We start from the raw sequence: 23,112 nt of genomic DNA, 5'->3' as shown, positions 1-23,112 counted from the left end.
TGTATGCACATATATGTATGTATACATAAATAATAAGTACAATTGCTGTTATGCACATATATTTGTGTGTAATTTGTACATTCGGACACTAATGATTATATTTGTATGCTCACATTTTTACATGAGTACTAAAATATCTTCATATGTATTTTTTAATGTGAATATAGTATGTATATACATATGCATATACTGTGAAACTATATACATTTGTCTTGTTTAAGTTGAGAAAGTTAAAGTCAAGCTTTTTTATATTCACTTTTAGTTGTAACGTTAATTGTCAAAGTTAACTCGGTAAGAATGGGTTGGTTTTCGGTTTCTAGTTTTCTTGCTTTTTTGGAGTTAGTAAGTAAATGGAATTTTTTTGAATTTTATACAATTTAATTGAAAGGCATGTCTTCATTTAAGTGTACAAAAATTTAATGCACTTTATTCAAAATAAATTTTCGTGTCAAAACGTACTGTGCAATTTTGGTACATATGTATGTCGTTGATAATAAATGTGGTGCTACTTATTTCCTACTTAAACAATATTTTCCTTTTCTTATATTCCTGTATAGATAAAGTGCATATATGTAGAAGTTTATTTTGATATATAAAAGAAACGAACTTCGCAATGTTGAAAAATGTATTTCCTTCAAATGCATTTATCTATGTATGGATGAATATTCATACGTAAATTTATTTTGAATCATATAAGTATTATATAAACGTTCATAACTAATATTGTTAAAATGGCAATGAATTGCTCAAAAACCTAATTTAATCCTCGTATACATGTATGCAATAAACCCCTAATTGTTGCACTCTATATAAAATAAAAAAGCCTAATAATTCTACTAATGCACTTACATACATATGTATTCATTTTGGCCGAAAGTTTATTGCCACCCGCATATATGTAAGTATATGCTTTTGTATGCACACGCGTACATACATATTTCCCAGTTCAATATGCATATGTTCTATTATCTTTTATTTTTATTTAAGGCAGTATCTTTCGCTGCTTTAATCACCAAAAAGCTCACAGATAGCCAAGGCGAGCAAGTTTACAAAAGAAACCAAAAATTATCAAGTGAATGGAGCTTACTTAATAACTTAAATTGGTCCCAGGCTGGAAACGATTTTAGCATGCTCACTTATGGTGGATATACGTTAATAGCCGGGGCTTTTTTGCTTTCAAGGTAATTCCGTCAACTTCGTATTTAATTATTTGACTATTACTCCGTAATGCATTTATTTTCGATAACATACTTGTAAAATACAGTGAAACTTTTCTAACTGAACAATACTCCATAAATCAAATATTTGTAGTAAATCATAAAATATTTTCTACGGATATGGATGTGCAACCATATGCGCAGAAGTTAATAGTATATACTATACTATATCTACATATATGCTACCTTTATTTACTTTTTTTCTTTCAAAATAAATGCATACAATGAACCATATTGAATTATTTTCAGATTGAATGGCAATAAATATGGGACGTGTGAGAAAATACTATTAATTTGTGGATTAATATTTTTCTTTACTGAAGGTAATTCTGGATCTTATATACCTGAGACCAAGAAGTTCATACTTTTATGAACACATAATTCGGGCATACTCATACTTTAAAAATTGTAGCTTATCAAATATATCATGTACCCGCTTGACTTCCGCATTAATAGTTATTAATTACCTATATCTTCACTTGTTCTACAAATTCGAAAAATGAATCAAGAATCGTTCTAAAATTTTGAACACAATTTTTAAAATTGTTATTTTTTTCTTCATATTAAAAAATATATATATATTTCAGCGGGTTTAGTATTTGGAACATTGGAGTACATACCAATAGATATTCAAGCAAACGCTCTAATTCTCGGAACCCTATCGGCTGCAGGAGCGATTTTATTCTTCATTGATATTTGTTATACAACTTCTTTAACACAAAGTGTATCAAAGGTAGTGCAAACTGAAATTCAGTATTCGTTCTTGAAAGACGAACCAAGTGTTCTACACAAGTCATCCATTCATTCATTGCCACTGGTTCCTGCAAGCGTTCAAATATATCCCACTGATGACCGGGTATACTTACAACCACAATCAGAGAAAACTAAAGGATGTTGGGGGAAAAAAAATTCTATGCGAAAGTATTTAAAAACACGTGTACTTCAAACTGATGTCTAATTTAAAACGAAATATAAATAGTTGCTTTCCTCTACATATAAGATAAAAAACACACTTGCTTATATGATTTTTTTTTTTCAATCAATAATAGATGATAGAATATTTCTCTAATAAGTTGTAAAAATTAATAAAATAAAGCAAAATTACTGGTAATCCGTAAGGCTTAGTGGAAATAAAATTATGAAATATTTTAATCGCTCAATATTTAAAACTTAATAGCTGAATATTTACAGCAGCTCATTATAAGATACATATGTGTATACATCAACACGCGTACGCACTTAAAGCAACTTACTTTGTAAGTAACTTTTACCATCACTGTTTGAATATTATCAGCAAATTATTTTATTTATATATGAATCAAAAATCACCCACTGTAATAATGAGAATATAGAAAAGCATTTACATTTTTTTGTGATAAATATCATATATGAAATGAGATTGTTTAGAAAATTTTACGTGCCAAAAGTATTTTCCCGGGTGATAGAGAGTCTGTCTATTTGGGAATTTTGCCAAAATCAAAGATTTTTGTAATTTGGAAAGGCACTCTCATCAGGCATTTGTTCTCATTTTATTCAGTCGCCGTCGATCGTTTCAAAAGCGCGATCTTTCCTTAGCTCTTATTTTCGGCTGGGCTAAACATTGTTTCGCAATAAGAAAATTTTAAAATTTTAAGTATTGACGCCGAGTTAAAAATTGGTGTAAGTTTTTAAAATCCACAATAATTTATTCAAAATTTTATGTGGAATTTAGTCGAAATAAACACACAACTCCTAAAGAATATTTTTTTAGTGATATCTGTAATCAAACATCATTTTCGATCTAAAAACTACTCGAAATAATAAAGAAATGCTTGTTTCGAGGTGGATGAAAATCCGTTTTTTGTGAGTTTATAAAAAAGTGTAAAGTGTAATATATTTTATATTGAATCATTGAATCTCATAACATCGCATCATATGCATAATGAAAATCTCTCGGAAGGTTTAAAATTTTAACATAATATTCTAAAACCGAATGATATCAACAAAAGCTTTTCGTAATGATATATGACAAGGAAAGATGAATTTCTACAGCTATTATAAAATGAATTATTTTTAGAATACTAAGCACAGAACAAAATTGGAGCAGACCATGTGACAGTCTCCTGGGCAACAGTGATAATGTGTATGGATACTCACACATATCATACCCGTGCACACATTATAATTCTACTCTCATCTCATCATATTAGCTAAGTCACCTATGGAGTTTGCGCACAATTCTAACTCTGGAAATGCCATACTCATGTCTTTAGAAATATTATAATTTACACTAAACAGTGGGTAAAACATCTTATGTATGCCTAGGTATGTTTCGAGATATATGTATATGTACATATATACATATACGTATATGCTCATACGTAATTATCTGCTAATAATAATCAGGGTTGGCGCAGTATCTGCTCAATCGTACGTATTTATTGTTATAATATATCTAACGAAACATTTATCTATAATCAAACCAACAATTTCGAATGATTTATGTATCGGATAGTTAATATACACCTGCCATATTTAACCTAACATATTTGTGACCAAATTTGCAATAATCTACCAAATTTATACACAAACATATATATGTATTTAGAGTATATAAACGACTACAGATATGTATTATTCATACAGATGCATATGTATAAGTTATAAGGTTGGGGTAAATGTAGGTATTTTAAAATAGAATCGCGTTTAAGGGTTGTGTTTGCATTTATTAAACTTCTAGGATATTTAAAATTTCCTGAAAATATTTTTTCTCATCAATTTTTAAGACTCTGTGTTTCACAAAATCTAAAATCTTAACTTTTTCCTAAGTATTAAGTACACTCTGTTTTTAAGTCGAACTTTAATAAAATCAATGTTACAAAATTACTTCGCATTTATAAATTGTTATAATCCCTCTGGTGTATATATTTACATAAATGAGTTTTGCAAGTTTTTCGACAAATAATAATAATAGCTTATTGTAAAACCACTACATTTTTCTGAGTGTTTCGAATTTTATTTTAACAGTTGGCAATTCTTTAAATGACAGGTGTCAGGCCATGCTTCCTCAATATCATGAAAGACAATGGTACATCGTTGCGTTCTACAGTAAAATTCGCCATCGCATTTGTCTTTTGTTATAGTTTCTCTCAATTGCTAAAATAAGACGCATTAAAAAGATTTGCTTAAAAATAAGCATTTAATAGTGTTAGGTAAATGTGTATAAATAAAAGTTTTATCTGTGACCTGCTCGGAAAATTGTCACATAAGGAAAGTGCAGCTGATTATCTGTTCTAACCAAGTAAATGCACTTTGGATATATTTAAGATAAGTATGTAAGTATAGTATAGCGTTTACATCCAACATTCATAATTTAGTTTACTATTAGAAGCACTAAACTGTTCTGCGATATTTACTATTGGACAGAAATTTAGCGCACCTTTTTGATTCATATTATAATATATATACTTAAGTATTGACATACATATATGCCAGCACAAAGTAGATTTTCCCGAACCAGGACTGATAGTGATAACACTCGTTACTTATAATCTTAAACATTTTTACAATTGGCAAAACCCATAAAAGTGCACAAGAAGAAACTAAATCACACTCCTCTCAGGGATTAGTCTGTTGCACATGCAAACTAAAAATGGAGCAGTAAAAAGTCCACGTCATTCAACTCAGTTATCAAATTATCGGTTTAAATTTTTTTTTTTTTGTAAATAACTTTGTTCTTCCAGTGTTGTCAAATTTTCAGTATATAGTTATAACCACTTAAACAACTATCGATATACTAATTTTATAACGCACCAACGGCATCGTTGAATACTTAGTTCATTTAAACGTTCAACATATGCAAGCAGCTAAATGTACTTTTAACAACAGTTTTAGACCGAGCGTCGTGTAATAGCCACAACAACGTTTTTCAATATTATTAATAATTTTAATTTAAAACAAGCTTTTATTCCTTTTCTTTTTCAGATTTCCTGAGCGTCGAGTATTTAGTAACAATGGAAGACGGCCACGCTAAAACCGTCGAACAGGCCTTAAACTTTTTTGGCACAGACCCGGAACGTGGACTAACATTGGAACAAGTTAAATCCAATCAAAAGAAATATGGTCCTAACGGTACAAAATTTTGTTACTTAGTACCTATGTACATAGCTAAACTCTTGTTTTTTTTTTCATTCTTTCCTTACTAGAACTGCCGACGGAAGAAGGTATAAGAACTAGATATACCATATTTTAATTTATTAACAAAAAAAGATATGTTTTTACAGGAAAAACTATTTGGCAGCTTGTTTTAGAGCAATTCGATGATCTTCTTGTGAAAATTCTGTTATTGGCCGCTATCATTTCTTTTGTAAGTTCAATTTTTCACTTAAGAATTTAGCTATTATTAAGTGTTGATAGCAGATTTCCAGCATTTAAGAAATTCGCAGTGTACTTAGAATATTAAAAAATTTACTTTATTAGTTTACATGTTTTTTATTAGCATATACTTTAAAACAAATTTTATAATTTCAATAATTTGATTGCACCGTACATTTTGAATTCATGTCTTTCAGGTCTTAGCTTTATTTGAAGAGCACGAAGATACATTCACAGCATTTGTAGAACCTTTAGTTATTCTTTTAATTTTGATAGCAAATGCCGTTGTAGGTGTATGGCAAGAACGAAATGCTGAGTCTGCTATTGAAGCCCTTAAAGAATATGAGCCTGAAATGGGTAAAGTGGTCCGTCAGGATAAGTCTGGAATTCAGAAAATTAGAGCAAAGGAAATTGTTCCTGGAGATATTGTCGAGGTATCAGTAGGAGATAAAATTCCTGCTGATATTAGATTAACACACATCTACTCGACTACCCTACGAATCGATCAATCAATTCTGACTGGTGAATCAATATCGGTCATTAAACATACCGATCCTATTCCCGATCCACGTGCCGTTAACCAAGACAAAAAGAATATCTTGTTTTCGGGTACAAATGTGGCTGCTGGAAAAGCTCGTGGCGTCGTCATTGGTACGGGTTTGAATACAGCGATTGGAAAAATTCGCACAGAAATGTCAGAAACGGAAGAAATCAAGACTCCATTACAACAAAAACTAGATGAATTTGGCGAGCAGCTCTCAAAGGTTATTTCGATCATTTGTGTTGCTGTGTGGGCTATCAATATTGGTCACTTCAATGATCCCGCTCATGGTGGTTCGTGGATAAAAGGTGCTATCTATTATTTCAAAATCGCTGTTGCTTTGGCTGTTGCAGCCATTCCAGAAGGTTTGCCAGCTGTAATTACAACATGTTTGGCATTGGGTACTCGTCGTATGGCAAAGAAAAATGCTATCGTGCGATCATTACCATCTGTAGAAACATTAGGTTGCACATCGGTGATTTGCTCAGATAAAACTGGTACTTTAACCACAAATCAAATGTCTGTTTCAAGAATGTTCATTTTTGATAAGGTCGAAGGCAGTGATAGCAGCTTCCTCGAGTTTGAGCTGACAGGATCCACTTACGAACCTTTGGGTGAACTCTTTTTGGGTGGCCAACGAGTAAAAGCCTCGGAATATGAGGCACTTCAAGAACTCGCTACTATTTGTATTATGTGTAATGATTCCGCAATTGATTACAATGAGTTCAAACAATGCTTTGAAAAGGTAGGTGAAGCGACAGAAACAGCTTTAATTGTACTTGCGGAAAAACTGAATCCCTTCAGTGTAAATAAAAGTGGACTAGATCGTCGTTCAGCCGCTATAATTGTGCGGCAAGAAATCGAAACTAAATGGAAAAAAGAATTCACTCTTGAATTTTCGCGAGATCGTAAATCAATGTCTTCGTACTGTACACCCTTGAAAGCATCGCGCTTGGGGACAGGTCCTAAGTTATTTGTTAAAGGTGCTCCAGAAGGCGTTTTGGATCGTTGTACGCATGCACGTGTTGGAACAAGTAAAGTTCCACTAACTTCTGCTCTCAAGAGCAAAATTTTGGCTCTAACTGGACAGTATGGTACTGGGCGAGATACTTTGCGCTGTCTGGCTTTAGCTGTTGCTGATAGCCCTATGCGCCCAGATGAAATGGACTTGGGCGATTCAACAAAATTCTATCAATATGAAATTAATTTAACATTTGTTGGTGTTGTTGGCATGTTAGATCCACCACGTAAAGAAGTTTTCGATTCTATTGTCCGTTGCCGAGCAGCTGGAATCCGTGTTATTGTTATAACTGGCGATAATAAGGCCACTGCTGAAGCCATTTGCCGTCGTATTGGAGTTTTTGGGGAAGACGAAGACACAACTGGAAAATCATACTCCGGTCGTGAATTTGATGACCTTTCACCCGCTGAACAAAAAGCAGCATGTGCCCGATCTAGGTTATTTTCACGTGTAGAACCGCAGCATAAATCGAAAATTGTTGAATATCTACAAAGTATGAATGAAATTTCTGCTATGACAGGTGATGGTGTCAATGATGCACCAGCTCTTAAGAAAGCTGAAATCGGTATTGCAATGGGTTCAGGCACTGCTGTAGCCAAATCAGCTGCCGAGATGGTGCTCGCTGACGATAACTTCTCTTCCATTGTATCTGCAGTTGAAGAAGGCCGTGCAATCTATAATAATATGAAACAGTTTATTCGTTACCTTATTTCGTCGAACATTGGCGAAGTAGTCTCTATCTTCTTAACTGCTGCTTTGGGATTACCAGAAGCTCTGATTCCTGTACAATTGTTATGGGTTAACTTGGTAAATATTACTAAATGAATTTTATTTTTAAATTGCAAATTACACTTAACTCTTGTATATTTACAGGTTACAGATGGTCTTCCAGCAACTGCTCTTGGATTCAACCCACCTGACTTGGATATCATGGAGAAACCCCCACGCAAAGCTGACGAAGGTCTTATTTCAGGCTGGCTATTCTTCCGGTAAATATATATGTATATATAATTATGTCAATTTAGTTAAAAATGAAGTTCTTAAACAATAATATAATTCTATATATATTATACATTTAGATACATGGCTATTGGTGGCTATGTGGGAGCTGCAACAGTCGGCGCTGCTGCTTGGTGGTTTATATTTGCGGAAACAGGTCCTCATCTAACCTATTGGCAGCTAACTCACCATTTGTCATGTATTGGCCCAGGGGATGACTTCAAAGGTGTCGACTGCAAAATATTCAGTGACCCTCACGCAATGACTATGGCTCTATCCGTACTTGTAACAATTGAAATGTTAAACGCAATGAACAGGTAAAAAAAAAAAACACTTGTTTGTAAATTATTTACAACGCTCTTTTACAGTTTGTCTGAAAATCAGTCGCTCATTACTATGCCCCCATGGTGCAATATGTGGCTAATTGGTTCTATGGCTCTTTCGTTTACGCTTCATTTTGTTATTCTTTATGTGGAAGTCCTTTCTGTAAGTACAGTACATTGACTAGCTAGTTAGAAAACTTATTCAGTAAATTAATGGAGAAATATAACTGTTTAATTATAGACCGTTTTCCAAGTGACTCCACTGTCTGGAGAGGAGTGGCTGACTGTGATGAAATTCTCAATTCCTGTAGTTTTATTAGATGAAACACTGAAATTCGTTGCTAGAAAAATTACTGACGGTGAGAGCCCCATTCTAAAAATGCATGGGATTGTTTTAATGTGGGCCGTTTTCTTTGGCCTTTTGTATGCAATGACGCTTTAAATAGTTTATTCAAAAAACCTTATATACATACACATTTCTAGAAAAATTAGTTAAAACAACTATTTAATTATCTATACTAATTTTCCGTATGACAGATTTAAATTTTAATATTTTAGCATTACGCTACTGAAACTAATTTAAGAGCTTGGAGAATGTTATTTTTAAATATTTTAGGTTAATTAAAAAATAACAGTATAGTAATGCCTTCAATGTTTACATGAACTAATTCTTTAAGTTCGTTAGGTAAAATACTCCAACTCAATTACAAATTATAGCATATATGACCATTACCAATATCTTCCTGCTTAGATAAACTACCTTAAAGCATAACAGTCAGAAAAAATTATTTTTATGCTTGCTTTACAATTAATATGTAAATAAAAGTCATCATTAAAATTTTCGAAATTTCACTTAATAAAGGCATTACTGAATCTCCATATGTAAATTTTAATTCGATAAGGTATGAAAGTACAAAATATTTAAATTTTCCGGTTGATATTGTGTACTTTGCATTTTAATAGTCTGAAAGAGTCATACAAAATTATTGATTTGAATCGCATGATTTTGCGATAATTTATTATTAAGGGATTTTTTATTGAAGTGGATTTAATTACAATATTTGAGAAGATCGTTCTCAAGGTTCATCAAAATTTCTACCGATTAAATAGCAATGTACTTATACTAATAAAATTGTGTTTCAATTTTAGCAATTTGAATGATATTTTTCGTAGACTCAACTTGTTGCATTGAAATATATCGCTGTTAAAAAGCCTGAAGCGAATTGTTTCAAATGTCGTGGTAGTTATCATTATCGGGTCATCGGCGCATTAGTAGTTGCCGTCTGCACTCGTGAGCATCATTGCATGTAAATAAAGAGAATCCCCCCAATAAGAACCTAAATCCGATGGCATTAAAGTACCGATTAAGTTAACGGGTTTATGTTAGTGTGTACGGATCCCACTGATTTGATTGTAAAGACAAGCCACTAAATTATTACTACAAAATCACGGATTATCTAGCTTTTATTGAGTTTGCTGATATTTTTTTAAATCTTAAGGCACATACTTGTCAGCAGGTGGTATTTTCCACATGCTTTTGAAAAAGGACAAGTTCTCTAAATCTATTGATTGATTTATTCAAAGAAAATAAAAACAGGAGTAGTGCCTCTCAATTACTAATATCCATTAACGAATACATCGATTTATTGTGCATGTGTGATATTATTATTGAATTGCTGTTGCGCGGTTATAGTCGTACGAAATATACCAAATTAAATTTTAACTCCAAGCAATATTTTTTTTAAAGTGTGAATTTAATACTCAAAAGCTTCTGACGTGTGTTTTATAATTGTCATGTCAATGCTTATAGGTGTTATTTCGAAAACTATAACTTTCTGCTGCTTAGCATAACAATTTTGCGCCAAAAATTTATAACCCCTAGCTTGCACACATGCATACATACATATGCATCTCATAATTCGCAAAATAATATCCGCTTTCATTGTTTGAACATTTGACAACGTCTCAAGTGCCTTGATTTTTCATAATGAAAAATCTATTTGCGTGCCATATATATGTATATACGCAATTGCTGGTTGCCCAAAAGTTATATACACATTTTTATTCAAATATACCTACATACATTATTTCAAATTTCCGTTTTCATACAGTCAACCCCACGTTCCACTAAAAAATAATTGAGTCTGCTGTTTAATATTTCAAATAAGAATAATGACAAATTCCTATGTGATGAAATCTGCCTTACCGGTCCTACAACAATCTTAGATGAAAGGCTTAATCCACGACCTATAATTCCTGGCCATATTACGAGATGCTTGTCCTATGGTTGTAACAAATATCCCTTTGCATTAAATATTGATTTGTAAACATCAATTAATTGTATCATGTAAGACGCCACGATTTCAACGACACCCAAATATCAAATACCCAAAAATTACACTGAAGTTTATACTTATACTTTTAAGATCTATTTGCAGCTTCCCTATTTACGAAACCTTCCGATGGCTTTAAATAATGTTACCATGTTTTTTTTTCTAATGTGGAGACTTATATGCAATGCATATATAATTCACATATTAATGTACGGTGCTGCATAAATATATTAATCTGTGCATAATAATTAATTCTAGTTCCTGAAGCCGTTATCGTTAAATGGTAAGCATTAGATGACCAAGGCTCTCAAATCCACTCAAAAAATACACATTTAAAAAGCGGGATGTTACGCACATTAGTCTACAAGTTGATATTAATAATTGCAATATCCTTAAGGTATGAAAATTTTAAAGGATTTGTTTAAAATTTTGCAATGTGATTCATGTGGATTGTGAAATAAAATAAATATAACAAATAATTGCATTGGTTGAATTTTTATTTCATTGGAAGATTACACCTAAACCGACTATACTAAAATTTCATATTTAAATAGTTAGAGAACCAAAAAATAACCTAATGAACAAAAATCGAAAGAACTTGAAAATCTTCTAGATTTAGACACCTCTAATTTACGTAAGAAACAATTGGCAAGCAGAATGACTTGCGTATGACAAAAACACAAATAACGTACATATTTTGAAGTTTTTTTTATAGTCCAAAAAGCTGGTTTCTAGCATTGAATGTTTTTTTGTCGTTTTTTATGCAAAATCTAACCATAAGAATTTCTCTAGACAGTTATTAAATTATTCTAGATACATCTTAGTAATATTATAAAACAAATAAATTATATTTATTTGGATAATTTGAGAAACCTTGAGAAACAATTTAAGATATGGTTAAACACGATTCTTTTGTGTATACGCAGTTATATTGTAATAAGAAATATGTTATCCATGCAAAAAGAAAAAAAAACAATTCAATTATCCCAATAGACTTTGTCAATTTATTAACATTGTTTTAGAGCATACTTCACACAAATAACTATATAGCGCTTTCTGTTCTCGAAAAAATTGTCTCCTCATTATTATAGTATGTTGACATTGCGAAAATATTGTCATATGAAAATAGAACAAGAAAGATTCAATATATTTAATATATAATATTGAACGATTGACTGTCATTTTCTTGTAACAAACTTGTCGCACATTATTTTGATGAATTTTTGTGAACAGATACCCGAAAACCAGCTGAACAACGCGCTCTCTCGCTTATCGTAGATGTTAGAGAATGCCAATATTCGCCTGATGAGAGTACAACACTTTGAGAAAAGAAAATGAAAACTTGACAGCACCGGCGTCGGGCAGAATAAATGTGAAATTATTGCGAGAAAAGAAAACACATTAGTTTATAAAAAATTGTCTACTTATACTCAACTGTAGTAAACAAAATATTTACATTTTATATTAATTATTATAGTAATATGTATATACATGAACTTGCACATGCAATCAATGATATAATTATTGCTTTTTATGCTTCTGCATTTGTATATGCTCAGTAATTCGTGGAACTACTTCTGTAAATACGATTGTCCCGAAAAAAACTAGTCCTGTACCAATCCAGTGATAAATAGTAAACGGATTTTTAAAGTATACTATAGAAAATAGTAAGGATACAAATTTTCTTAAAGTTACCACAAGTGTAACTGTTAACGAAGCACACTCAGTTGTCAAGACATACACCGAACTAATACAAAGATACTGCGTTATAATATTACAAATTAAATAAAACATCATTTGAGGAATTTGAAGTTTCAACCCAATTAATGAAATTATTGGTAAAGTCATTGGTTCACTTGCAATTGCTATGCTCAAGTGCTCCCATATATTTTTATATATCAAGAAAAAACCGGGTAACGGGATCAGATGCTGAAAATTGAAAGAAAAAAACAAGTTTTTATGTGTTTGAAACCTCGCTCCTTTAAGTTAACTTTTTTGAACAATTTTTACCGTGTATAAAAGTGCCTCTTCCGGATGTTTTCCAAATCTTTTGTAAAGAGTTTCCTGGCAAATGCCCATATAAGCCGATATAAAAAGAGCTATAGAAAGTAGACCAATGCCAATAATCCATATGAAGAAATCCGAATATGCGGCAGTTCCGCTGTCTATTGGCGAAGACGCGGAGGCATTTTTCTGTGCAAATGGGAAAAGTTTCAAATAAGAAAAAGAATATAACAAAAGGCCAGAATTATTTCAATAATAATATTTCAACTCCATGATTTAATAAATATTATTTAAATATTATTATTATTTTGTCATTTATACTAAAATAGACAATTAGATAGCACTCCAGTCGAATGGTAGTTACAATCCCATTCAGCTATGGCGGCCATCAAGTAATATTTATTTTATGTTACCTAAAAATTTATAGTGGCATTTACTATATAAGGATTTTAATACAAATACGAATTCTACTTACCACATTACTTCCCGATATAATTGTACATAATATAATCCCGGCTGTTATCATAAAAACTGATAAATATTTGGAGAAAATATATCTCTTTTTCAAAATAAGAATGCCCATTATCATATTAGCAATAAGAGATCCCTATTAATAGAAGTATTATGATATATGAGAATTCAATGTAATTAATATTCAACTCACCGCTCTAAATATCATGTGTAAAGGCATTGGTATGTTAAAATCAAACGCGAAGTTATTGACTACGCTTGTCACAAAAAACATAACTACTAAGAGCGTATAATTACGCAGTGGTATTTTCGGCTTCAAATTACGAGACGCAATTGTATGCACCAGCCCTTCAATAGCAATAAAAAGAAACTGTGAAAACGTTATCAGATTCCCAGATCCAGGGTCCTCTCTAAAATATAAATATTGAATATATATAAGTAAATTTATTATTGAACAAAATCATTAAGCACATTTCGCGACTCTCGCCGATCAAGAACTACTCTGCCGTACCAAGCAATAAACCACTCCGTAATTTCGTAGAGCATGTTTATTAGCATGTTTAAAGAACACAAATTACAAAAATGTAATAATTGACAAGTAGGAGGCTTTTCTTTCAATGATCATATTTTTACTAGGTTGGAAGTAAAATATTTATTATGAACCAATTACTTTCTAGACTGGAGCTTAGTTAAAGTGACAACGGACTTTCAAAATTAAGACAAAGGTTTTGATAATTAAATTTACGTTTTTGGAAGCCATTGAATTTAGAAGGCTCCAATCTAAATTCGATGACTCCAAATTTTTGTATCGCGTTTACGTTATTTGAAAATTTCCTTCGGTAACCCACGCTAACCAGCCCACTTTTTATATAATGGATTTAAATTTTCGTCCTTTTGATGTTACAAGCTATACCTCTTTGTGTTTGTGTGATTCCAAAAATTAACTGTCATCCCGTATTAAATTTTAATAAAATGAGCTCGGTTATGTGAAATTCAGTCCAAACCAAGTTTAACACTTCCTTGTCATCAATTCCTAGAGTTCCAAGTTGGCGCTTATGGTCATTATAAATATGTAGATTTGATTAAATGATGATCGGTTAAAGATCAACAATCATTAAAGTATATGTCACAATCAAGGCTAAGATTTTAATTATAATATTTTAAATGCTTAAAAACTCTATATGTGAATTACAAATCCCGAATGCAATATGATTCAGCGAGTAATTTGATTTTTATGAATAAAGCTAAAAAAAATATATATATATATACATATATATCTGGGCTCAAATATTAGTTTTAAATTGGACTTCGAAGGTAAAGAATTGTGCGATATGTAGAAATTGAATTAGTTTACCGGGTTATTAAAATTCGAATTCTGCTCATGATCATAGTCAGAATAGAGCCTACCTAAATACTAACTTTTTTAAGAGCATTAACTTAGAAATTTACTCTATTTTTCCCATTTTTTCGTACTATACGCTTTTAAATAGCGCTAAACCATAACTTACTTTACGAGGTATTCCAAAAATATAACGTTACTACAGCATCCAACGAAGACGCATATGACTGCCGTAAATGCTTTGAAATTCATTTTCTGTCTAGGAATCTGGAAATATTTATAATACGATGAAACAAAATGGTATTATGAACCTTATAAAGAATGAAGCAATTATCTCTGAATGTATTTGTACCGTTTAGTTAAATGCAATAAAACCTTTGAAACTATGCTTCTATTCCAAAATCGTTTTGGTATCACGTTCGAAGTATTAAATATCTTTAAGGACAAGTAAAAATGAAAGAGAACAAAATTGATTTAACCCTAGAGAACTAATGGTTGCCGTTTCGACGACTACCACTCTCATTTCCTCTTTGCTGAATAGTGTGATCGCGGTAAAACCTTAAGTAGGGTTGTGTTCTGAAGTGTTTTATTTTTAAATTCAGTTATCAAAAGTAGTATAAAGTTTAATGTTGTTGTTGTTGTATCAGCATAAACATTCCCCATACATGGACGGGGAATGCTGCTGAAGTGAAAGTCCTTGGCCGGATATAAATCCGAGTCGTTCCGGTAACGTAAAACCGGTAAAGTAAAACGATGTTAGTTTACTTTTCCATTTGTAAAAATAAGGTTTCGATAACAATTCGCCGAACATGAAATGAGATATTAAAATAGAAACAAGATTTTGATAATTGTGCAGGCAACATCTATGCGAGGGGAATTCCCCTACATCCTGATTATCCAGTCAAATACTTAACAGAATTAATAAAGTAAGCAAAATTCTCTGAAAATCGAAATATTTTTCCAACTAGCCCTGTTTACCGTACCTATGCCGTGGAAGTAAGTATACACTTTTATTTTTGTATCGATACTATTATTACGTAAAAATACATTTCTCAAATTCCTTTCTTCCTTACAACACTAAATTAAAAACAGTTTGTTCGTATTGCTTATTGCAAAAATGAAACGGCTAGGACTCCTTGCACTGCCCCCTCACTTGTTTTGAGAGAAATATTACGAATTTTCCAATGAAAATCCCAGAAGATGTTGATTTCGTGCTTATTTTGCTAAAACTAGCACCAACACTATTCAGTTAATAATAGTTTTTAAGTTATTTGTTGATAAAATTTGTCTTTTACCTTCACCAAATTTTGATACAATAAGTGCACTTATCACATTTATTTTAATAATTATTCAAACTACATTAACATACACACACGTTTCTAACACTTTTTATTTATATATACCATAAATTAACAATTTAAATTGCATTTATAACTTGTAAGCTCTTGACGCGCCAGCTAAATTAACAATAACTGAAAAGCATGGCTGAATGGAGTGCTGCCAGAAGCAAACAAAAAGAAAATGGAATGCGATCGAAAACGAAGCAACCTAGGAACATAATTTCCACACACTCTTTTCTGTTAGAATAATGAGGGAATGGGGGTTTACAACCTCTAAGGTGTAATATTGAGTTCATATACATATATATATATAAATACAATACCGATTTGATTTTCGAAATACAGTTCAGCTTCACGTAAAACTCCTGTGTGCAGCGAAGAGAACTATTAAGGGTTATTTTTTTGAAGTACGGCCGAAGGCCGCCTACGCAGAGATTATTCTTTTTTATATATAGATATTTAATATATAAAAAAGAATATATATCATGTATTCATAATATAGTGAAATTTTAGAATAAAAATCGCGCGATTTTTTGCTCAAAATTTTCGACTGCGGCGCTATTTTTTTTTTAATAAAATATATATATGTATATACATATATCATATATTCATAATATAGTGAAAATTTGGAATTAAAAATCGCGCGATTTTTTATTCCAAATTTTCGCTTGCGGCGCTATTTTTGTTTTTTAATAAAATATATATATATTAAATATTTATGACGTATTTTTGTTTAAAATAAAGTATATGTATAAATATATATATATATATATCATATATTAATATGTGGTATTTTTTCAAATACAACACATATATGTCTGAAATATTAATAAATAACCTTTTTTTTGTTTGAATACAAATCTAAATACACCCACCAAATACAAATCTGTAAACTCAAAATGCATACGTTTGATTGTACTTTACTGAAAATCAAGCATTAATATATACATATAAATATATATATATATATATATATATATCCATAAATATACCTATATATAGGTATATATATATATATGAATAGACGTATATAATATAGAAATAATTTGTAAAATTTTGTATTTTTATTTATTTATTATCTTCTAAAATTGTTTATTTATACGATGTCTGGCAGCACTTCTGCTTGTTGAAATAACCAAAATAGGAGGATTCTTGGTCAATTTTACAAATTTTGAAATCAAATAACTTAAAAACTATAAACTGCCCTGAAGTGAGATTTTCACTTTTAGAAAGTAGAATACCCCTTCTACCCCCCCTTATAACCATTTTTTTAAAACTCATGGGGCAGTACATGGGTATTTTCCCCCGGCTATCGATTTTACAACTATATATCTTAGCTTATGCTAGCGGTTGTATGCGAAGCAAGCTGCATAAGATAACCCTTATAACTTTCGAAGGTTATATACAATCAGATTTGATGTATCAAAGACCACTACGTCTAAATCTAGTCCGGCCTGTTTCGCATATGTCCAAAATAAAGTCTGACTCAAGTAAAGATCTATGCAGTGAAACGAAAATGCTTAGAGTAATGAATTGTTTTTGATCTTTGGTCAGCCTTGATGGTTTGGGTAGTTTCGAATTTATAAAGTTAAACAAAAGCGTAGAAAAGCCACCGCTTTGCCGATTTTCCCGCATTGTCTTTGACGGACTGTGCCAGGAACTTTAAGCACGACCCTCTACAGGTGCTGAAAGTTGTTTTTAACATCAGTCACCAAACGTTCGGCGATTGCAAATTTATTTATTTCACTTTTATTATCAATCACCGGCCGCCTGCAATTGCTAACGTACTTATTTTACCTTTACCATGCTTCATACTAAAAAATAACTAGTTATAATATAATATAATATAACGGCATACTAAAGGATGCGCCAAGAAGTTTAAGCACAAAAACAATTTCGCCACCACTTGCATGAATAAGCACAAATTAATCTCAAAAAAAATCAAATAACAATGTATTATCTTACAAACACAATTTACCACACTACCTATAGCAAAATCACTTTGAAAATAAAATTGTTCTGAAAAAAGGTTCCATATACATAACATTGAAGCACTGTCATCTTATCTTTCTTAATTATTTTGTGTTGCCATATTTTAAAATTTCTCCAACATATTATAGTTTTTCACACTATGGTGGATTCATGTATAATTAACTATTATACCACCATTGTACAATATCACCACCACAAAGCTGATTGTATTCCAGTTGGTAAATGTGACTGAGTATTTCTTTCAAATAAAATTATTGCCAATTTTACTAACTTTCAAAACATTACAGATGAACTACTAGATATCTTAGCAACCTTAAATTAGAAGTTTCATTTGACTGTTATTTTGTAGTTTTTTTTATTTATTTATATATGTACATACCACGACTTCAGGCGCTACTGAGGCCTTCTTAACATATTTGCATCACCGCTCGAAATGCGCGATGTACTCAAAATACTTTGCGTCCATAATATCTTGGGTCGGCAAGACCCAATGAAAATAATGTTAGAGGACTACCAAAAGTATTTATTTTCCTAAAACTCTATCAAAAACAAAATAAGTTTTTGCGGATTATTTCGTTCTTGGTGATAGTTTTTGTTGGCGGATTATTCCGAATTATTGTAAGGATTAAGGTGAAATTTCTACTTTCTTCCAGGTTTTTGTAATTACAAAAACAAAATTAAGATTATTTTGTGTGGCACAGGAATTAGCTTTGTTTGGATGTGCACCTACATACACATAGAAAAATACGTTACGTTGTTTCGTAAATAGAAATAATATGGACAAACTCGTTTTAGAGAAATCCACTAGAAGTAAAGTCATTAGATCTAAATTAAAAAAAACGCCACCTTTAGTAAAAATATAGAGGAAAGTCCATCTCCAAGTTCAACTTTTTCAATCATACTGCTTTGATTATATTTCTCTCTCATGTATTCTCGCAAGAACATTCAATATTATATTAAAAGGCATTTTTTTACTTTCACATCAGATGTAACAAATATTTCACTTTACGATTGTATTGGTCTGTATTTTCCATTATATTCGACAGTTCCCCTTCAATAAGAATTAACACAAAGCTGCCTTTGGAATTTTCAAGAATGAATTCATGACAATAATTGAGTTTATAGATATATATATTTATTGAAGCATAAGCGTTATATTATAAATTGCACAAGCGCAAACAACGGAGTGCAATTATAAGTTTACAGCTTCAACTTTGTGCGCCTCCAGTGACGCCTCTTTGCATTATACCTAACAAAACAAAGAACAGAACAGATTAAATTATAAATTTAATAAAATAGCATAGGATGAGCTTTACCTGATAGTATTCCCAGTACGTAAACGTATCCACTGGGGAACCGAGCGGTTCTGCTTCAGTTTTTTAGCAAGTTTTTGTTTAATCCTGAAAGATTTATGCGCCGCCTATAATAATAGAAATTATTAACATAAATACACAATTTTTCTTTATAAAATAGCAATGATGCGACAAATTTAAATGGATTAACAATTTACCATTCTATCTACTTTGCTTCGCTAGCAATGAAAGAACTTATTTTTGTAGGAATGGTAAACTTTATAACATTTTCATCGATAACTTAGCGTTGCCAGATAATAAATATTTTTCCATGTTATGCGAAATATTTTTGCGTGTGCGACATATGTATATGAGAATAATTCAGACATTTTAAATCTCACTATATATGTATATGGCACTTAATTCCTTTTTGGGTGTTTGAACGAACTCCTCCTCCTATTTGCGGCGTGCGTCTTGATGTTGTTCCACAAATGGAGGGTCCTACGGTTTCAAGGCGATTCCGGACGGCAGATATTTTTTATGAGGAGCTGTAGCAGGTTAAATTCCTACTTATCCAGAATCGACAATATACTAAACATATGTCCGGCATGTGAAGGCACCCTGCACGACACTAACCACCTTTTCACATGCCCTATCAAACCCACTCATCTAACACCTCTCTCCCTCTGCACCCAACCCGTTGTTGTTGTTGTAGCAGTATCATCGCCTTGTCAGTGTAGTGCAATAACCGGTCGTCTTCGTCTAGCTCATCTAACGGTAGGCCCAGGAAACTAGCTGTTTTGACGGGTTGGGTCCAGAGGGAGAGAGGTGTTAAATGAGTGGGTTTGATGGGGCATGTGAAAAGGTGGATAGTGTCGTGCAGTGTGCCTTCACATGCTGGACATACCTATGTTCAGTATGTCGGGGTCGATTCTGGATAGGTAGGAGTTTAACCTGCTACAGTATCCAGAACGTAATTGTGCCAAGGTTACGCGGGACTCTCGGGGAGGCTGGAGCTCTTCGTCTGCAATAGGTGGTGGTTGGACTCCGATAACGGGATCCGGAGGCCGGGAGTTAAGAAGGTGGTAAGGGTCTCCCGATGAATGTCATTTATGGCCTGTCTGTACACTGTCTGATCCTGGAGTGGTCTGTCTGTTTTGTCCTGGATCTCGTCCACGTAGTTGAGGAAGTGTCTCCTGATGTGCCTGGGAGGTGGCTCAGGCTCAAGCAGGTGTCTGCATGGGTGAGGCCTACGGTGACACCCTAGCAGAAACTGCTTGCCGAGCATTTTGTTGTGCTCCTTAACGGGGAGCATGTGAGCCTCGTCATGCAGGTGTTGAATTGGGGATATCAGGAGACATCCTGTCGCGGTCCTAATGGCAGTATTTTGGCAGGTATGGAGCTTCGTCCACTGCGTATCACTGGTTCCAGGCGACCAGACAGGCGCGGCATAGTTGAGAACCGGTCGGCCTATTGCTTTGAAAGTCGACAGCAACATTTCTTTGTCTTTGCCCCAAGTGTTGCCAGCGAGCGACTTGAGGACCTTGTTGCGATTCTGTACTCTCGTTGCAATAGCGGGTGTGTGCGCTGAGAAGGAGAGCAAGCTGTCAAAGGTGACTCCCAAAATTCTGGGGTTATTTACCGTCGGTATTGGGGTATCATCGACGTGCACCTGAAGTTGCAGCTTGAGCTCCTTTGTCCAGGTGGTAAAAAGGGTCACCGTGGATTTAGTGGGAGAAAGTTTTAAGTTTCTCGCAGTGAAGAAGCGAGAAAGGCGGGCGAGGTAGTCGTTTACTTTGGTGCATAGGCCATCAATGTCATTGCCCGACACCATTATCGTGCAGTCGTCGGCGTATGAGACCAGTGAGACTCCCTCTGGTGGCTGAGGAAGTTTCGAAATATAGTAATTAAAAAGCTAGGGTGAAAGGACACCACCCTGCTTTATTTTTCTCTGTTTTGAAGTTTGGTCTCGAAATATCACCGACGAGTGACGACCACACAAGTAGTTCTCGGTCCACCTCTTCAGCCCTGGCGGGAGTGTCGACTGTAATATGTCATCTAGTAGCGTGACGTGGCTGACTGTATCGAAAGCCTTTTGTAGGTCCAACGCTACTAGCACAGTCCTCTCGCAGGGGCGGTTTTGGTTTAGTTTACACAGTTTACCTGGGTGTTTATGACGGTGAGTGCCGTGGTGGTGCCGTGCACTCTACGGAAACCATGCTGATGTGGGGCTGGAGTCAGGTGTTATGTGAGGAGTGGGAGTAGAAGGGCTTCAAGCGTCTTCACTACTGGGGAAAGGAGAGTTAGCGGACGATAAGACTCCCCTTGGTTGGTGGGTTTCCCAAGCTTCAGTAGTGGGACCACTCTCCCTAATTTCCACTTGTCAGGAATGATGAGAGTGGTCATAGACAGCTTGAAGACCTTGGTGAGGTATTCTACTCCCAATGGACCCAGCTTTTTCATCATCAGCATGTTTAGTCCGTCAGGGTCAATGGCTTTTGATGGTTTCATGTGTTTGATAGCCCCCAGAACCTCGTCGCTGGTGAAAGTAAGCGGTGCACTCTTGTATGGCAGTTTGCGCAACCGTCTGGTGGCACAACGTTTGGATCTGTCGACCGGAGGATGCAGTATAAATTGCCGGCTAAAATAGCTCGCGCATCTCTTCGGGTCCGACGAAGTACGACCGTTGAAGGTGATATCCACCTTGTCGTTTTGCTTCGTCGGGTTCGACAGGGACCTTACGGTGGACCAGAGCTTGCTCACACCAGAGGTGAAGTTACAGGACTTCAGATGCTCTACCCATTTGGTCCGCTTATGTCGGGTTACCAGTTGCCGGATCCTCCTTTATTCGAGGATCCCCGGGATCGGCCTGGCGTAGGCGATCACGTTCATTCGCCAGAACAGCTGTTTCGGCTGGGAAATTGGGACGTAAGTCCCGGATCCGTCCAGCGGGTATGAAGCGAGCCGCGGCGGCTGTGATCGCCTTGCGGAACGCGCGTTCGCCTGCGCGCACGTCGGTGGGAGTGGGTAGGGCTGCGAAGATGTCCTCAGTAAATTTCGCGAATCTGGTCCAATCAGCTTTGTTAAAGTTGATGTGTGACCAGTGATCCGCGGAAACAAAGTCGGCAGGTCTTTCGATCGAGATGATAGTCCGCCTGTGTGAAAAACTTTGGATCAATTTTTAACCCTTGTTCCGTGATCCAATCGCGCTGAATTTCTGCAGGCAGACTCGTTTCAGAAAATATTCAAGACTGCTTATGTTCCTTACTTGTGGTATACTCCGGAAATCGTGTGCGACTATTGCTATAGAAATTTATGCAAGTTTACTGATGGAAGGTCAACAATAAAGTACTCTGTACCAACAATTTGGCTACTACGTACGAAGCACTGCAGTGAACTGTACTACTTTTGCGTAACTTTTACTCAAACTAAAGGGTACCAATACTTTCGCCGCAACAAAATTCACTACGCTAATGTAGAATCGGTTATTCCAGCGGTTCTGTACTCACCAGAAGAACGTATAGCGGCTTCAATGGAGATTTTTGATGATGTTCCCGAATTAAGGGATGGAGAACTAACAGTAACACCAACAATTCTATCAACATTTCTTGCATCGAATGCGAGATGCGGGGAACCAGAAGTATCGGAATTTGTACCAACACCCAGTGAACTTGGGACTGCAGTGCCGCATTTAGTAACGCAAGCCGACTTCAATGACCTTGTACGAGAAGGAAATTTGTCAAAGAGAGCAGCCGAACTCTTTGCATCACGCTTTAAGCAGTGGAATATAGTGGCGGCTGATTTTAAAAAAACTGACACAAATGCTTACAAACGCAAAAATAAAAGGCCTAAGTTTAATGTAACAATTTTTAATTTTAATATAATAA

General features: G+C 34.0%; 4 protein-coding genes across 12 annotated transcripts; 2 read left to right on the top strand and 2 right to left on the bottom strand.

The window, feature by feature from the left end:
* Positions 1 to 274: 274 nt before the first annotated feature.
* Positions 275 to 2,229, top strand: LOC129245560 (uncharacterized). Its single transcript, XM_054883778.1, has 4 exons — positions 275 to 342; positions 988 to 1,181; positions 1,467 to 1,540; positions 1,805 to 2,229. The coding sequence occupies exons 1-4, from the start codon at positions 298 to 300 to the stop codon at positions 2,173 to 2,175; spliced, it is 684 nt and encodes a 227-aa protein (XP_054739753.1). The 5' UTR covers positions 275 to 297; the 3' UTR covers positions 2,176 to 2,229.
* A 511-nt stretch (positions 2,230 to 2,740) lies between these two features.
* Positions 2,741 to 11,271, top strand: LOC129245119 (calcium-transporting ATPase sarcoplasmic/endoplasmic reticulum type). Of its 4 annotated transcripts, none has more exons than XM_054883113.1 (10): positions 2,741 to 2,876; positions 5,181 to 5,327; positions 5,402 to 5,419; positions 5,480 to 5,562; positions 5,768 to 7,939; positions 8,006 to 8,121; positions 8,212 to 8,448; positions 8,500 to 8,617; positions 8,696 to 8,813; positions 11,046 to 11,271. In XM_054883113.1, exons 2-10 carry the CDS (start codon positions 5,210 to 5,212, stop codon positions 11,072 to 11,074), a joined length of 3,009 nt encoding a protein of 1,002 aa, XP_054739088.1. In that variant the 5' UTR covers positions 2,741 to 2,876; positions 5,181 to 5,209; the 3' UTR covers positions 11,075 to 11,271. The 4 variants fall into 4 exon arrangements, with proteins under 4 accessions (XP_054739088.1, XP_054739089.1, XP_054739085.1 ...); XM_054883114.1 differs by lacking the exon at positions 11,046 to 11,271 and adding an exon at positions 10,566 to 10,852; XM_054883110.1 differs by lacking the exon at positions 11,046 to 11,271 and having other exon boundaries at positions 8,696 to 9,333.
* A 492-nt stretch (positions 11,272 to 11,763) lies between these two features.
* LOC129245120 (UDP-xylose and UDP-N-acetylglucosamine transporter) lies at positions 11,764 to 18,014 on the bottom strand. Of its 6 annotated transcripts, none has more exons than XM_054883118.1 (6): positions 17,928 to 18,014; positions 14,771 to 14,868; positions 13,456 to 13,672; positions 13,267 to 13,398; positions 12,798 to 12,980; positions 11,764 to 12,716 (listed from the first exon to the last, which is right to left on the bottom strand). In XM_054883118.1, exons 2-6 carry the CDS (start codon positions 14,851 to 14,853, stop codon positions 12,309 to 12,311), a joined length of 1,023 nt encoding a protein of 340 aa, XP_054739093.1. In that variant the 5' UTR covers positions 14,854 to 14,868; positions 17,928 to 18,014; the 3' UTR covers positions 11,764 to 12,308. The 6 variants fall into 6 exon arrangements, with proteins under 6 accessions (XP_054739093.1, XP_054739090.1, XP_054739094.1 ...); XM_054883115.1 differs by having other exon boundaries at positions 17,920 to 17,992; XM_054883119.1 differs by having other exon boundaries at positions 17,907 to 17,929.
* Positions 18,015 to 19,046: 1,032 nt separating this feature from the next.
* Positions 19,047 to 19,532, bottom strand: LOC129244972 (60S ribosomal protein L39). Its single transcript, XM_054882903.1, has 3 exons — positions 19,444 to 19,532; positions 19,250 to 19,353; positions 19,047 to 19,182 (listed from the first exon to the last, which is right to left on the bottom strand). Exons 1-3 carry the CDS (start codon positions 19,444 to 19,446, stop codon positions 19,134 to 19,136), a joined length of 156 nt encoding a protein of 51 aa, XP_054738878.1. The 5' UTR covers positions 19,447 to 19,532; the 3' UTR covers positions 19,047 to 19,133.
* Between the last annotated feature and the right edge of the window lie 3,580 nt (positions 19,533 to 23,112).

Source organism: Anastrepha obliqua, chromosome 4 (assembly GCF_027943255.1).
Source record: "Anastrepha obliqua isolate idAnaObli1 chromosome 4, idAnaObli1_1.0, whole genome shotgun sequence".
Classification (NCBI taxonomy): Eukaryota; Metazoa; Arthropoda; class Insecta; order Diptera; family Tephritidae; genus Anastrepha; species Anastrepha obliqua.
Note: the sequence above shows the minus strand (reverse complement) of the source record. Positions and strands in the feature narration are given on the sequence as shown.

Coding starts and splice junctions, on each gene's coding strand:
- LOC129245560 (XM_054883778.1), top strand. CDS start 298: ATGGGTTGGTTTTCGGTTTCTAGTTTTCTTGCTTTTTTGGAGTTA. Junction 1,182..1,466: donor GGGGCTTTTTTGCTTTCAAG/GTAATTCCGTCA, acceptor AATTATTTTCAG/ATTGAATGGCAATAAATATG. Junction 1,541..1,804: donor AATATTTTTCTTTACTGAAG/GTAATTCTGGAT, acceptor TATATATTTCAG/CGGGTTTAGTATTTGGAACA.
- LOC129245119 (XM_054883110.1), top strand. CDS start 5,210: ATGGAAGACGGCCACGCTAAAACCGTCGAACAGGCCTTAAACTTTTTT. Junction 8,122..8,211: donor TCAGGCTGGCTATTCTTCCG/GTAAATATATAT, acceptor TTATACATTTAG/ATACATGGCTATTGGTGGCT. Junction 8,618..8,695: donor TTTATGTGGAAGTCCTTTCT/GTAAGTACAGTA, acceptor GTTTAATTATAG/ACCGTTTTCCAAGTGACTCC.
- LOC129245120 (XM_054883115.1), bottom strand. CDS start 17,988: ATGTTATGTATATGGAACCTTTTTTCAGAACAATTTTATTTTCAAAGT. Junction 14,869..17,919: donor ATTTTGCTATAGGTAGTGTG/GTAAATTGTGTT, acceptor AAATATTTCCAG/ATTCCTAGACAGAAAATGAA. Junction 13,673..14,770: donor TTTTTGGAATACCTCGTAAA/GTAAGTTATGGT, acceptor TTTATATTTTAG/AGAGGACCCTGGATCTGGGA.
- LOC129244972 (XM_054882903.1), bottom strand. Junction 19,183..19,249: donor CGTACTGGGAATACTATCAG/GTAAAGCTCATC, acceptor TTGTTTTGTTAG/GTATAATGCAAAGAGGCGTC.